This window comes from Orcinus orca, chromosome 8 (genome assembly GCF_937001465.1).
Source record: "Orcinus orca chromosome 8, mOrcOrc1.1, whole genome shotgun sequence".
Classification (NCBI taxonomy): Eukaryota; Metazoa; Chordata; class Mammalia; order Artiodactyla; family Delphinidae; genus Orcinus; species Orcinus orca.
In genome coordinates this window covers 76453441-76469658 of record NC_064566.1, presented here as the reverse complement: position 1 = coordinate 76469658, position 16218 = coordinate 76453441, and the positions used below count along the sequence as shown (strand labels likewise).

Here is a 16218-nt window from a genome sequence, read left to right as displayed (position 1 = left end):
ACAGTATTTTAGGATTGGAAGGAATCAACCTTTGTGCTCTTTCCCACAATCTCTTGCCTAGACCTCTTTTCCAGAATCCCACCAAATGACCATGAAGTCTCTGCCTGAAATGCCAGAGAGATTGTGTGAGAAAAAGTTTGGACTTCAGAGTCCACATAACCCAAGCTCTATCACTCTAACATTGGGCATGCCATCTTCTTGACTCTTCATTTTCCCAAATTACAAATGGAATTAATAATACCTACTTGTTGTGAGGCATAAATGATACATATATAAAATTCCTGGCATATAGTAGATACTCCACAAATATTACTTCCCTTCCCTCTGGTAACTCATTCCTTCCCCAGGAAACTTGTTTGAAACATCTCCTTAAACATTTCTGGATGCTTTCTATATATTGACCCCATGGCATTTGTTTCTCTGTCACCTATCCATTCTAACACAACTTTGGAGGGGGGTGGTTTATAGAACAAGTGTAATCCTTTTTCTTTATGACAATACTTGAGCTCAGAAATCGCAAAGGCAAATGCTTGCAGAGACCAGGCAGGTAACTTAATTGGGCAGAGTGACCTGATTTAAGAAAATTGACCAATGGCCTACTACCAGTTTGTGGTAGGAACCGGGACGTGTTGGAGTGTCTGTGCCCCATTCAAAAGCAGAAGCTGTAGCTTGGCTCTAACAGATTGTCGCCACCCAGCTAATTCAGAGATGCTTTCATAACTCTGGAAAGAATTGTGTGAGCCAAACAAAACATGCCTATGAGCCAGAACAAGGATTAGATACAGCAAACTGCAGCCTCTGCTCAGATGATTGCAAACCATTATCAAGCCTTCCTTAGCCTTTTTTCCTGGCTTAAACAGCACAGACACTTGATACTGTTAACTAGCCCTTGCCTGTCATAGAGCAGGTGGGAGCTGTAGTCCAGCCTGCCTTCTGATCACCCCAAGGCACCTGGGAACCAGCAGTGACCCAGTTTTACATCTTGGTCTCCTTCAACCAGTCCTCATGAGGCAGATTTCTACTCATCTCCCGGTGTCAGACTGTTTTTCTTCCTAACACACGACAATTCAGCAAAATAGAAATTCTAGAAATTGTCCAGAAATACCAATGTGGCCTGACCAGCACAAGATGTAGACTCTCTCCTCCCTTAATTTAGAAATTAGATTCTTAACTTTGGGTCCTTATATCTCATAATAGTCCATGTATTGATTTCAAGGAATTTCAAATGATCATGAGTCCGCTGAAATTGTGCACAAGATTTTGTGGGGTTTGCATATGTATATGCATATCTTTTAACAGATTCTTAAAAGAATAAAACTCAAAAGGAGATTCAGCATCTACTAAACACTATGTTTTAATTATGTAGTCTGTAGCATTAACTTTGGGAAGGCAGTCCTGTCAGAATATTGACCAACACTGAGCTTGGTTTCTGCTAAAAGCCATTTGTCTTTTCTACATGTTACTGCGAAGCTCCATAACCTTGCATGGGATACTGGTGTAATTACCCACACCCATCAGCCCAGTGAACGCTGGTGTAATTAATTCTTTAATCCAAGTCTGAGACCTAACATTTTTACTTATTGTATCTCATTTTATCAGGTAGATGCCAAAGCCTATAATGCTATAATTTTAAGAAAAATCATTCTCTGCTGGAATATTTAGTTTCTATGTATTTATATTACCTTCCTTTCTTTTTTTTTTTTTTTTCCTTCTCTGTAGGTCGAAAGTTTAAAAAGTTCAATAAAGTTAGAGTTATGAGAGCACTAGATGCCGTTGCTCTCTCACAGCCGGTGGGCATTCCAAATGAAAGCCAAGCCCTAAGCCAGAGAATCACTTTTTCACCAAATCAAGACTTACAGTTGGTCCCCCCACTGATCAACTTGCTCATGAGCATTGAACCAGATGTGGTCTATGCAGGACACGACAACACCAAACCTGATACCTCCAGTTCTTTGCTGACAAGTCTGAATCAGCTAGGCGAGAGACAACTTCTTTCAGTAGTCAAGTGGTCTAAGTTACTGCCAGGTAATAATTATTTGTATATAATAGCATGTAATAAAAACTTTACTATGGCTTTTTACTAGTGGGTGGTTAAATAAAACAGTCTGTGCAATAAATTAAACATAGTGTAAACAGGGTGTTTTAGTATGTGTTTCAGCAGTTCAAAATATTTATCTAGGACTCTATATTATATGTTACTTGTCTAGGACCCTACTGTGTGCTATGGAAATACAAAAGACATAGATAACATTTTGAGTCTTGTTGATGAATCAAGACTTACATAATGAAATAGTTACGGATTAGCATAAATCAATATGTTAAACCATAGATAATATAGTAGTTCAGAAAAAAGACAAACTGACCATCTTCTTAGAAATGTCTAGTTCATTCCAAATCCTAATTTAACCAACCTCACATGGTTGAAAATAAAACTGAATGTACCTATTCATATAACAAATCAAAATAGTATTGAGTATAGCAGAGTATCTAAAGTCAATTAAGAAATAAAATTCCTAAACATAAACAAATAATTTGGACATAGAAAAACCTCCAGTCACTATTTTCTCGAATTTATACCTAGACAGTGAGAATTTGGCTTATATCATCATGAAAGGATTTCAGTCATTTTATTTATAAGCTACTTTTGCTCTCTCAGCACAGCTCCATAGGAGCCAAGCAGTTGAAAGAGTTTACAGGGGTGCAGTTCTCACCTGGCTAAATCTTAGAGTGCAAAGCCAAGAGAATACATGGGTAGTAATTACTTGTGGAGGCATTAATCCCATAATTAGAAATAGAACGTTTTTGATCTTTGTGTCCTTTTCCAAAGTTACTTTCTCTTCACACCAATAATATCCTTATACTCCTTTAGACCAGTTTATTTTTCCAATATCTGATCAAGAATTATACATAATAAGCCATTTTAGTCTCCAAGTAAATTTAATAGTCTTTTTAAAAAAGAATTCATTTCCCAATTTGCCTTAATATTATTTCTCAGTTATTATTCTACCTGAAAGGTTTGAAATACTATAGATGAATTGTTATTGAAAATTCAAGTTTACATGAGACAGAAAGAAAAATAGATTCCTGTTTGTTGAATCTTTTAAAAAACACATGTTGAGAAAAGTTAATTAGATTCACTATTCTGGTGAAGATAAAGTAAAATCAAAAATCACAGTGCCCAGGTCTTTATTAGCTTCATTCTTGCTGAAAAGCCTTGGACAGGTAATATTTTTTTCCACTAGAAAAGTTATGAATGTTTTTTTTTTTTTAAGTTACTGTAAAGTGGTTATCAAATTTGATAGACCTTTATTAAATTAAAATATTACAATAACATTGGCGAACATTTTCTATTTAAAAATATGAGTGTTTGGTTCTTCCCTGGTGGCGCAGTGGTTGAGAGTCCGCTGCCGATGCAGGGGACACGGGTTCGTGTCCCGGTCTGGGAAGATCCCACATGCCACGGAGCGGCTGGGCCCATGAGCCATGGCTGCTGAGCCTGCGTGTCTGGAGCCTGTGCTCTGCAACACGAGAGGTCACAACAGTGAGAGGCCCGTATACCGCAAAAAAAAAAATATATATATATATATATAGAGAGAGAGAGAGAGAGAGAGAGAGTGTTTATGTGTTTAAACTTTTCTGTTTTTCTATGATTTGGAAAAGGTTATTTCTTTGATGTTTGTTGATATAGTTCATATTTCTTTTGTTTGCATTTTGTACGTTCTCTATTGTTTAAAAAGATTCTACTGTCATTGGCAAAGTTAGAAAATAACCAGTCATAATTCCAACAATAATTTATTCATTTTGGGGAAAAGCTAAGTGAGCTTCTTAAATTGAAACACTATTATCCCTCTAGATATTTGATCCCCACACACCCTCAAAAAGAGTGAGAGAAAATTTTTACATTGTATTTGGTGGCAACATTTTTAATGTTACAAAATGTAATTTGTGTGTAAGTAAACAAGAATGATGGCATCACCAGTATTACATGTACTGTTTTCACTAACTGTATAATAAGGGAAACATTAGGATTATTAACGTATAGTGTGGCCCATGGTCTTTCAAACCATATTTTCATGGTCTGAATTCTGGGAATAACTCGAATGAATGATTAAAATAATCAGTGAACTAGTGACTATATCAACCTCTGTGAAAGGACTCTGAAGGACACATATATATATAAAGTAATCTGGTATACCATTAGCTACTCAAAAGCTGTCAGTTGACTTTAAATCAGAGTACAGTTTTTATTTACTTGATTCACTCAGTAAGTGTCTATTGCATACTTCCTGTGTGCAAGACTTAACAATTAAACAGTGGTGTTAGAAAGAGAAGCCAGAAGGCTGAGTGCATGGTGTGAATGCATTTTGGTGCAGCACATCCTAGCATCTGGTCATCAGTTTTGTACATAAGAGGAACTTATTTTATCCATTCACTCACATGTTACTGGTCTGTGAAAGATGGCCTTGGTTAAATGAAGCTTATTAGTAGTCAGTTTACTTATTTACAGTGAAAAAAAAAGATGCTGCTAGGAAAACATGTAGGTAGATCAGGTAATTCTTTCACAATCGGAAAGTGTAGTTGGGAAGTCAGCTTATGATCAGATTTCAGGCCCTCTGAGGCATAAAAGGAGAAAAATCTGCCTTGAAGATCTGGGTGAAAGGAATCATGGTCCTAAACTAAACAGGGACAACACTTCTTCACAGGATCATATGTTCTCTGGTTAAGCTCATTTGAATAGCAGACCTGTAGGGATTTGAAGTTAAAATACTGTATATAATAAGTGTTTGCTCAAGAAATAAAACTTGTAGATTATATGTGTTTATCCAAATAAACCAATGCCCTTTAACTTTGCCAAGAAAAAAGATAATATTAAAAATTTCTCAGGAGAAAAAAAGATCAGCTGCAGAATGATAATCATTACCAAGGTGACAGCATGCATGAGGGCCTCAAGGCATGTATCTGCAGGTCCCTGAGAGGATTTATGTTGCCTGGTCAGGGATTCTCATTTCATCTTTGTCTATGCTCTTCTTTTATCTTGGACCTGTTACAATAATTGCATTGTGTTTAACATTGTTCCCATAGTATTTCAGAGATATCTTTGTTTCTATTTAATGGAGACTTGCAAGATACTTTAGCCTCATGACAGTACATTTACAAGCGGTCTCTTAGGATACATTGCCTCTGACATATTGTACCTATACATGAATGATTTCACATTGACATTTAGCTATAATTTCAGTGGGTAATGTTTTCTTATTTGAAACTTGAAGCAACACAATATTTACAAAATTTAAAAAATGAACAAGACATATTCCCTCTGTTAAGGAACATTCAATCCAACGGAATATAAGACACCCAAACAACTATACAGTTGACCCTAGTACAATGTGGGAGCTAGGGACACTGATCCTCCGAGCAGTCAAAAGTCCACATGTAACTTCACAGTGAGCCCAGTTCTGCATCCACAGATTCAGCCAACTGCGGATCATGTAGTACTGTAGGATTGAAAAAAATCCTGGGTGAGTGGACCCAGTTCAAACCCATGTCGTTCAAAGGTCAACTATAGAAGTATGTGAAAGTGGCATAAGATACAGATTTTTTAAAATGGGAACAGAAGAACATTTTTGGCTTCAGGGACAAGAGAAGGATTCAGAGACAAGGTTTCAGTTAAAGTACACCATGAAGGAGAAATGAGACTCTGATAAATCGTGGTTAAGACAAGAAAGCATTCTGGATAGAAGGAATAGTGTGGCTGGTGGTGTAAAATAAGGAAGTCATGAGGTATGCTTGGCAAACAATGAATTAGACCAGCATAAGAATGGTTCTCAATCTTTTCAGGTGTGAAGGTCCCTTAGTAACATAAAAAAATGTCATCATACCTTCCCCCACGGCATAGTAATTAAAACTTTTAATAGCTGTTGATTGAGAAAAAATACATTTGTGCATATGGTTTCTCAAACACTACTGGCCTCCTGGGGGTTTCATCATCCAAGTATTAAGAAACCACTGACAATAAAGTTATATTGGGGAGAGTGGCAGAAAGTAAATTTAGAGGCATACATTATGGGCTGAGTCAGGGTAGGCTTTGGAAGTTAAATCATTAAGTACTCATTCCCAGTCCAATTTCATCTTTAAAAATTCTTCATCCTGTGTATTAATACATTGTAGCAGAATTGATGTGACAGAGAGGTTTGGGAGAAATATTTCCTTTTTATAAATGTTGTCTTGATTCTTCTATTTAGTTGGTGAAAAAAATCTATTCAGGTCAATGCTTTGACATTTTTAAACATACCTTACTTCTTGGTCTCAGCTAGCCAGACTACTTGCAATCATCAATATCAGAGGACTCGAACAGTCCTTTGTCTGGTTTTCTGCCTTTGAAGCATGCCAAAATATCTTTTGAGTCAGTGATAGCCATTGCATGTGTGACAAAAGATGTTTTCCTCTCGCCCCAAATCAAATGAATAAATTAAATTACTTTCCCCAACAAAGTGATAGAAAAGAAATGAGATTAGCCTTCTAAGAGTAAAGTCAGGCTTTGACAATACTTTTATGAAGACTTTAAACAATGATTTTTCTGATATCCTATTCCACTGACATTTCTATTGCCAATGTCACCAAAATGTTTTACTTATCAAATCAAATGAATACTTTCAGCCCTTAACATGTTTCACATGCCTCTGGGGCCATTGCCAAAGTAACCATGTCTTGCCGAACCTCTTCCTTTGGCGTTCGTCACTTGCCTTCCAGACAGATATGTTTCTCTCAATTTACATATCTCCTGTTTCCTTTGTGGATTTGTTCTGCCACTCACACTATGAATTTAGCATTTCCTGGTTCCATCTTATATTCCAGTAGTTTCTCAGTCTGCAAGGCTGGATGTGCTCACTCATGGCCTTATTTTCAACTACCACTATATTCTGATGACTCCTAATTACATGGTACCAACCCAAACCCTGTACGGAATTACTGGACCATATATTTCTACTGCTTATTACACATTACCACCTGAATGAACTTCCAAGCCAATATGACCTTCTGCTCCGTGAGCCTAAGGCCTTTTTCTGTATCTTGAAATGGCACTGCAGACAGAATCTTGATTATAATCCCTGGCTTACTTTTCTCCTTCACCTCCTGTCTAATTAGTTATCAAATTCTGTCACCTCTGCTTATTATAGATATGATTCATTATCCACGATATTTACACTGCTACTGCCTTGAGCTAGTTTAGGTCCTCGTCATTTTTTCCTAGATTTCGGTTGTAGACCCCTGACTGACACTATTACCACAGTTTCACCCTACCCCCAAACCATACTCAATTCTGCCACCAGAATCATCTTTCAAAAACAATTATAATCAATTATGTTATTCCCTTCCCTTTCCATAACAAAGCCAGAATTCTTAGCCTTAGTACCCCAGGCCCTTCTGTTATCTGCCTCCTGAGTTTGCACATTTTCTCTCACTCTCCCACTTCAAGCACCTTAAGCTTCAGTTCCCACAAAGCTCATTGCTCGATTTCCTGCCTTTCTTCGTCCATATTGTTTTCCCTACCTGGAGGCCCTTCTTTTCTCCTACATCTTCCCCGGCTAGTCCCTAACTAGCCTTCAGGATGCTAATCAACCTTCCCCTAGAAAGATTTTCCTGCGCCTTCCCAGACTGAAGCCAAAGGCCCCTTTTCTCTCCGAGCACTTCACCCTTGCCTTTGTCAACCACAACACTGTCACGCTTCAGTGGTAATTATGTTCTACTTATCTGTCTGTCTCACAGACTACAAGTCTTAAAGGCAGAAACGCATCTTTCTAGTCTTTATGCCGAGTTGCAAACATAATGCTTCATCCCAAACAGGTGCTTAAAGAATATTTATAGAAATTTAAATTTTGGAATTGGTATGAAAGAACTATGCTGCCTTAAATCATTACCCATCATGTCCTTATTCATAATGTCATCATACATATGTTGGTGATTACATTTATTGTGCTGAAGCTATTTTGTGTTCCTTAAAGTTCATGCTTTGTGTCATAAGGTGCTGAGGTAGTTAGTGCTCTGCCCTTGTTGTAGATTAACTATTTCAGTATGAGACAGTTTTTAGAGGAGCACAGCCTGTATATTTTATTGAAACTCTGGAATTAAGCCAGGAGAACCTAGGAGGTCATATAGGCCATGTGTTACTGTACACTTTCTTTTCAGTTTTTTCTTAGGCATTAAGGATTGGACAGCTTGTGACAGAAATTATCAGGTCAAGTCACTTTAAAGGAAAGGGCATTTTTCTTTACTACTTGTTGAACACAATTACGGGTCATCCATCACTTCTCTGTGTGAAGGTTTTCATTTTGATCCTCATCTCAAATGTACTGAGTTTACCTGATCATTATCATCAATGGGAATTTGATCTCAGTGTTCCCGTCTTTGTTTCAGTATAAAGTAATGAATGATATTACAGTTAATTGTAAAAAAAAAATTGCACTTCTGTACCAAGTATGTTCAAGTCAATTTAACATTGTACATTTATCTCAGATAAGCCCTCTAAAAGGGGGGGTAAATAAAGCTATTTTCTGAGTTGTTTTCCATTCTGTTAAATAGAAAGAATATACTTTCTGCTATAAATATTGGTAATTTCATAAGTTTTAAGTTATTTCAGCAAGATTTGCCTTTTATATTATAATATACTAAAAATAGACCAAGTCTATATGTGCCTCCCTTGAGGGGGTCTTGCTTTGCAAAAATTAGGAAAGTGTATTTATTTCTTATCAAATGATCCTAAACTTGGTGGAAGAACTAATTACTATTACTATAAAATATTCAGTTTACAAGTGGCATTTCTGTATTAGATCTATTGTATTGACTGACTCATAATTTTTTAAAAAAACAGAGAGGTAGAATATATAAACATGAACTTTAAGATGTATATATGGCATATGAAAATAAAAAGAGAATTATGAAAATTGCATGCCAAATTTTTCTTGGCTAGTTATTTAGGGAGTCTTTCTACACCTGAATAAATCAGGATGTAAGCAATAAACACCAACTCTATTAATTTAAAAAAACAAAAACAAAATGCCTCTGGCTATTAAAAACAAAACAAGGATGAATTGGGAGATTGGGATTGACATATATATATACTAATATGTATAAAATACTTAACTAATAAGAACCTGCTGTATAGCACACAGGGAACTCCACTTCGCTGTACAGTAGAAACTAACACAACATTGTAAAACAACTACAACCCCCCCACGAAAAAACAGTTGAGCTTCACAAAAAAAAAAAAAAAGAAAAGAAAAAAATAATTTTCTGAAAAGACATCAGGGATTCACTGAATAGAAGCTAGAGGACAAGTCTGGAAAGTAGGCAGAAACCAAGGCATCTCTGGAGGGCCAATAAACAAATCATAAATGTCCCCATTGGATCCCACTGTCATTAGGCACTACCACCATCACAAGTAAAGCCTAACCATATGTTAATCTTTGTTTTACTATTTTTTGCTTCAGAGTCCAGGTAGTAGGTGTTCCACAGATCAAACCTAGATCACAAGCCCAGGAGAAGAGGCCTTAGCCAACTTCCTTGATGGGAAAGTGGGGGACTTGTGCTCACTAAACTACAATCAATGGGGAACTCTATTTGCATAGAGGAAAAAAGGGAGGGAGAGAAGGAGGCAGGGGAGAAAGTGAAACACTGAAAAGTCACCCTCCCCCCAAAAAAGGGGCAAATATCTGCTATGGTACCACTATTTATGAATATGTGCTAGGGTTGTTTTGGGTTCATTTGAGACTAAGAATTTCTAGGAAGGGAATAGCAGTCTTCCTACTATTCGCATGAAGTCGGGACTATCTGGAACATATGGAGAGAAGATAGATAGGCTTTTCTGCTACCTGCCTTGAGATAGTTAACTGAATCAGGAAATAAATTTCTTTTGCCCTTGAGATCTAAGGAATTAAGTTTTGCTTTGGTTTTACTTTTGAAATAGGCCATTTGTAAGTGGACTTCAGTGAGACTTTTTGAAGGAATAGACACTATTTAAAAAGCTGTACAGAAAGTGGTTGAGGTTCCTACCAATACACTTGTTTTTCTTTATACCTTTAATGAAATATTTCATTCACTTTTATTGTTTCAGGTACACATAAATTAAATGTTATATCTTTTGCTCCGATAACTCCTCATACCTCTAATTCACATGTATGTGGATATTCCATCAGTCCCTCAAACAGGTCCAAAACTTACTATTTTTTCTCTAACCTGTTTCTCCTCCTTTATTTTGTCTCAGTAATGCTGTTATCATCACCCACCATTCAAGTAAAAAAACTGTAAGATCTATTTGACTCCCTCTTTCTCCTACCTATGTACTATCACTTGCCAGATTTCTTTGATTTTACTCTTTAAACATTTCTCTGATGCACTCTATCTTCTCTACTCCTACCTGTTGACTTATTTCAGGCTTTTATCATCTCTCACCTGGACTTTGGCCATAGCTCCCAATTTCTCTCCCTAACCTCGGACCCTTTCCCTTGAATCCATCCTCCACATGGCTACCAATGAGCTGTGCATAATATAAATCAGGCTATATCACTCCCATTGCTCCTTAATAGGAGTACAAGACCATCAACGATCTGACCCCAGCCCATGCCTCCAAGCACCCCTTTACCCCTCCCTCCTTTAAGCCCATCAGTGCTGAGCTGGTCATCTTCCCCCAAGCGGGCAAAAAGAGAATTAGAAAGAGATGGAGAGAAAACTTTGTGTAAGTGAAGATACACTTGCCTTTTCCCTGCCATCCTTCCTCTGCCACCAACACCAGAGAAAGGTCTAAAAGAGGGAGGTTGTGAAGGTGTGAAAGACCAGAGCATTCACACCACACACACACACACACACACACACACACAAACACACCCATACCCACAGACTCTAAACCTCTTAAGCCATATGGGAGTTTAAAATGAGACTGGATTAAGTTTCAGAAGCAAAAGTGACCAGAAAACTATGGAATCTACCCAAAATTTAATTAAGGATTGTTAAAGAAAAACTAGATGTAGCATAATTGAGAGCAGTGGTTTTACAAAATAAAACCAATTTATGTTTAAATCCCAAAGAATTAAGATTCCTCAACCAACTGGCTCTAATCTGTTCAGGCATTATTTCTGTTTGGGGGCAATTTTCCTGATCTTCCTATTGCCTGGTGTATTCCCTCTTACCTTCTCTATCGCAATACTTACGTGCTTATCTCTCCTGTTGAGTTGCAAGCTTCTTTTAAGGGCAACGGTTGTGTCTTACTCATCTTCATAACCGCAACATTTTACCACAGTGCCTGGCACACAATTGGCTCTCAATAAATGAGTGTTGCGTGAATGAATGATAGATGTTTGATTTAATTAGTGAATTCCCAGAAATGCTAAATCACAGTGACTAATTTTAATAAATTCCAGAGCCTCTTCTTTTTAGTGTTTCGGACTCTATTATTATTTCCTGCTTTTTTGTGTAAATATATTGAGATTGAAAACATTATATTACATTACCCTACTTACATCTATTTTCAAATTTTTATTTATTTTTAAGGTTTTTGACAAAGTGATTTTTGTGATCATTTTATATGTAAATTTATTTTGTAGGTTTTCGAAACTTACATATTGATGACCAGATAACTCTCATCCAGTATTCTTGGATGAGCTTAATGGTATTTGGACTAGGATGGAGATCTTATAAGCATGTCAGTGGACAGATGCTGTATTTTGCACCTGATCTAATACTAAATGAGTAAGTAGTAACTTGACATTTGTTGTTATTGTTATCAAAAGTATATACGTAGGATAATCTTGAAAATTACATTTCAACAGATGATCACACCATCTAGTGTCCTAAATAATAGAATTTTCCTGAAAGGTTTCTTAGAACTACCTCAGGATATAGCTTTAAATGACAACATTAATAAAATTGTATTATTTTATCAGTGATTTGACATTTGGAGCTTTTTTCTTTTACTTCAATAGTTGTCACAAATCAAAATTTTTTAAACTTCAAAAATGTATCAAGAAATATACTTAAAGACAAAAGTAAATATTTAGTTTATCCAATTAAAATTTTTACATTGGTAGTAATGAAGATAATGAATTAAATGAGGAATATTTTTGCATGAAAGTATTGACTTACCTTCAAAAAGTAAAAATATTATCTCTCTTCCTAGAGGAAAACTTAGACTGGTAATTTATTTAAAACATTGAAAAATAAATATTGAATTCAATTTGCTTCATTATATTGGAATTAATGTAATTAACTTTCTACATGTAACCTTAAACTGAGTAAGAATCTTTTCATGAAAATATTTATACTGTCCTAATGGTGCATGCTGACTCAGAATTATATAACATGATAATTTATATTTGGATAAGTCTTTACAGATTACAGGTAACTTTCATATATTTTATTCCATTTTTTCCTACAATCCCTTGAAGTTGGTAAGGAATCAGCACCCTTTATTTCACAGTCCAGGAAACTGAGGCAGAGGAGATTGCATAATTTGCCAAAGAATCTTAGCTCTTCTGAGTCAAAATCTAGTTTTTTTGTCCGCTATTCCTGTTCACTTTTTGACTAGCACAAATATTACAAAACAGTACAGAGTTGAGAAAATGCCTTAAGTAAATTTCCTCAACATTCAGAATTTGTGTTTGTCTTGTCAATTATTTAATGCTTGTTAATGTTGTCTTTTCTATATCACCATACATTTCCTCTAGAATAGTTCACAGTGTAACTATTTTATACTGGATACTCTAAACTGAGTGCACTGAACTATTCTATACTATTCAATTTCTGTGAATTGAATTCACTCTCCCATTGGATTGCACACAAAATTTTATTTGTGTTTTTCACAGGAAAAAAAATCAGTAAATAAAGTATTTCCTGAGTGTTCCTCAGCATCACAACTTTTTCTTTTCAACTCCCACAACTTTGCTCTCCTTTCTTGGTTTAGGTTTTTAAAATGTGATAATAAAAGTGAGAAACAGCATTAATCTCAGTTAATGTGTATTTAATATAATTTTCTAACTTCAAAAATCCAGTATTGTGACTAAATTTAGAAGACATTTAAAATTCCAAATATTGAGTTTGTTTATAAAAAGTCATTTTCAATAAGTCAGGTAATTACTAAATCTCATAATCTCTGATACATTACATAAACTGGCTAAGCTACTCTGTGTTTTTTTTCTTTTCCTGTTGCTTTTTCTTTTGTGTGTTGTGTGTGGTGCAAGACAGCGGATGAAGGAATCATCATTCTATTCATTATGCCTTACCATGTGGCAGATCCCACAGGAGTTTGTGAAGCTTCAAGTTAGCCAAGAAGAGTTCCTCTGTATGAAAGTATTGCTACTTCTTAATACAAGTGAGTGAGCATAAGTAACTTAATACAAGATATTTACTTTCTTAATTTTTAATTCATTAGGAAAGTTTCAAACAACAATATGATCATATGATTACACATGAGCTATGAATCTTAGATAATAACTGCAAAAGAGAAACATCCATAGACTATAATAACATTACTTCATATTTCTCAGGTTTTACCTATCACCTAATATTAAAATAGCCCATCAATTAAGCCAGTTTCTATCCTTTTTAGGTAAAACATAATTAATTGACTTTTTCATATCCATCCAATTAGATATTATAAACTAATTAATATTGCATAAACACAAACTACGCTTCCCTACATCCCCACCTCACAGAGGATTTACTCTATAAAACCCACAATTTTATTTGTAACTGTTCTCTTTATGTCAGGATAGGCTAACGGTTATAACACATAACTGCAAAGATCAGTACCATAGTACAATAGCAGTTTATTTATTACTCACGGTCAGTCCACTGGGTTGAAAAGAAAACCCAGGCTCCTTACATCCAGGGGCTCTACCCTTTTCATCACCTTGGAGTCCTCCATTGGATCTGACTAGAAGATGAGCACTGCATAAGAAAAGGTTTAGAGATGAGACCTTGAACTGTCTGCCACCCACATTCTATGGCTCACCTTAACTGCAGGAGAGGCTGGAAAATGCACCCTAGTTGCATACCCTGAAGAAAAAGGAAATGTACTATAGAACAGCATTGGTAACCAGAAGGATGGGTAGATATCCATTGATTCTTTAATACACAAAGAACACATGCACCTCTGCTTCAGTGGATCTCCAAGGGTCTGGGAGGGAAATTTTTTTTTAATTGCTTCTAACTTTTACCCTTTTCTGTGCCATTTCCATGCACAGGTAGACTCAGCCTTTGAATGCCTGAACTGGCCCTTCCTTCACTCATAGTGATTTGAAAGGAAACCGCAGAAAGCTAAGGCCTTAGGTAGAAAGTGAGCCAATAGTTTCTCATCAATGATTGTGCAGAGACTTCCTTCTAATGGCATAAATCTCGAATGGTGGGGCTGGGGAGTATATCAAGAGGAAAAGCAGAAAAGCTGAACCCTTAAGAAGAAAGTTTACCTCATGAAATCTATGCCCAGATACAGATTAATACAGGATCTAAGGATCCATAGCCTTATCCCCCACCCTTGGAAACCCTATCTGGAGCATAGACCTGCAAGCCTAATTTGATGAAAAAGCATAAAAGGGGTTAAGGGAATTGATATGGGACTGGCCAAGAGAGTCAACTGGAATAAATGTAATAATACAGCAGTTAATGCCTGTCATTCTTTTCTTGACAGTAATGAATCCAATAGCAGATATATCATAGATAGTTCTAGATCTCCCAAATTGGTTGATATCATTAACATAATTCTGTAATTATGGCTAGGCTACATTATACTGGGGACCAAACAACCCCAAATCTCAGTAGCTTATCAAAAAAAATTTAAGTATTTATTCTTCTTACTATATTTCCAATGCAGATCAACAGGGAGGCTCATTGTCATCACTCAGGTGTTCCAGGCAAATGGAGGCTACATCTTGACTCATGCTTCCATAATCACTAGAGCAGTGGTAAGGAAAGAGAGTGGTAAGGGAAGGAAGGGAGATACGTATGACTTCCACTCACATACCATAGAAGGCAAGGTTTTTGGCCACTTGCAACTTCAAGAAAAGGGAAAATCATATATTTAGTGAATAGTACTATACATAATATAGATATATATGTTATTATATATAATTGTGTGATAAAATTTGCACAAATTTTAATGAGATTTTTTAGGAGAGACTTGGCAAAGTTATTGAAAATTCATCCTTAAGTCTTAAAAAATAGATAAGTATTACAAAAATCTGGGGGCAGAGAGAGAATTAGAAAGCTAAAATAATAGAGTGTGGAAGAGAAATACATACACTGAATTAGTCAAGTCAGACTAGTATATACTAGAACTTAATATGCTGCAGTGGAAACATCACAGATCTTTGAGCATGGAACAAATAAATATTGTTGAGAAAAGTAGCTTTATATTTGGGGGAGACTTGTTTGGATATTTAGCTCAAATTGTACCCTAAAATAAATGGCACATATAAGCACCTTAATTGTTAAAAATTAGCTAAAAGGAATATAAATGATTTAGAAATCTCAAATAAGGAATACCTTTTAAAAAATGAATGCAATAGGAAAGTTGGCAAGGAAAAAGTTCAATTATTTGATAAGAATTTAAACCTCCCATTTGCCATTAAAAATTAAAATAGATATCCAGGAAAATATGGCAGTTTGAACACACACTTTTACCATCGTTCCTAATAAAACTACATAAAAATATTAGTCAAGGGATTTTTTTTAAGAAATAAAATAAAAGGGAAAGAAAATGAAAGAAAAATCAATAGCAATAAAACTCTGCAAGCCAGCAAGTAGAACTAATTTAGCATACCTGAGAAGGTGGATTCTAAGCCTGAAGTAAGAAAAGTCAAAAAGCACCTTGATTTGCATCACTGAACCTCTAACATGTTTTGCAATTAGTGACAACAATGATGTTGTTTTTTGAAATGAGAATGCAAGTAGAATTTAAAACACCAAATTCTGTTGAAAATTTGTTTCCAAATATCATCCAACCATGCAATTGCTCTTCTGCAACTAAGGCAGAGATTGTAGGTTTATTCCCTGAAGTGGATATAACAGAAGGCAGATGGATTGGTGAACTGCAGGCACTGATGAGGGTGAGGGCTTCGATAGTGTCAACAAATTAAGTACATACAAAATGTTGAGACACCATCCTCCAAACTCACCTATCTTCTGGAACACCGTCATCCAAGTTTATATTCTCCAGATAGGAAAATGAAA

At 35.8% G+C, this 16218-nt stretch overlaps 1 protein-coding gene across 2 annotated transcripts in view; it reads left to right on the top strand.

Annotated features, from left to right (window-relative positions):
• PGR (progesterone receptor) overlaps positions 1-16218 on the top strand; it is a 100010-nt gene that overhangs the window by 69371 nt on the left and 14421 nt on the right. The window contains exons 4-6 of one of the 2 annotated variants that reach the window (XM_004283346.1): positions 1720-2025; positions 11598-11742; positions 13230-13360. In XM_004283346.1, the coding sequence (XP_004283394.1) occupies positions 1720-2025; positions 11598-11742; positions 13230-13360 (582 nt within the window). The remainder of the gene's footprint in view (positions 1-1719; positions 2026-11597; positions 11743-13229; positions 13361-16218) is intronic. The other variant, XM_004283347.2, reaches the window with a different exon arrangement.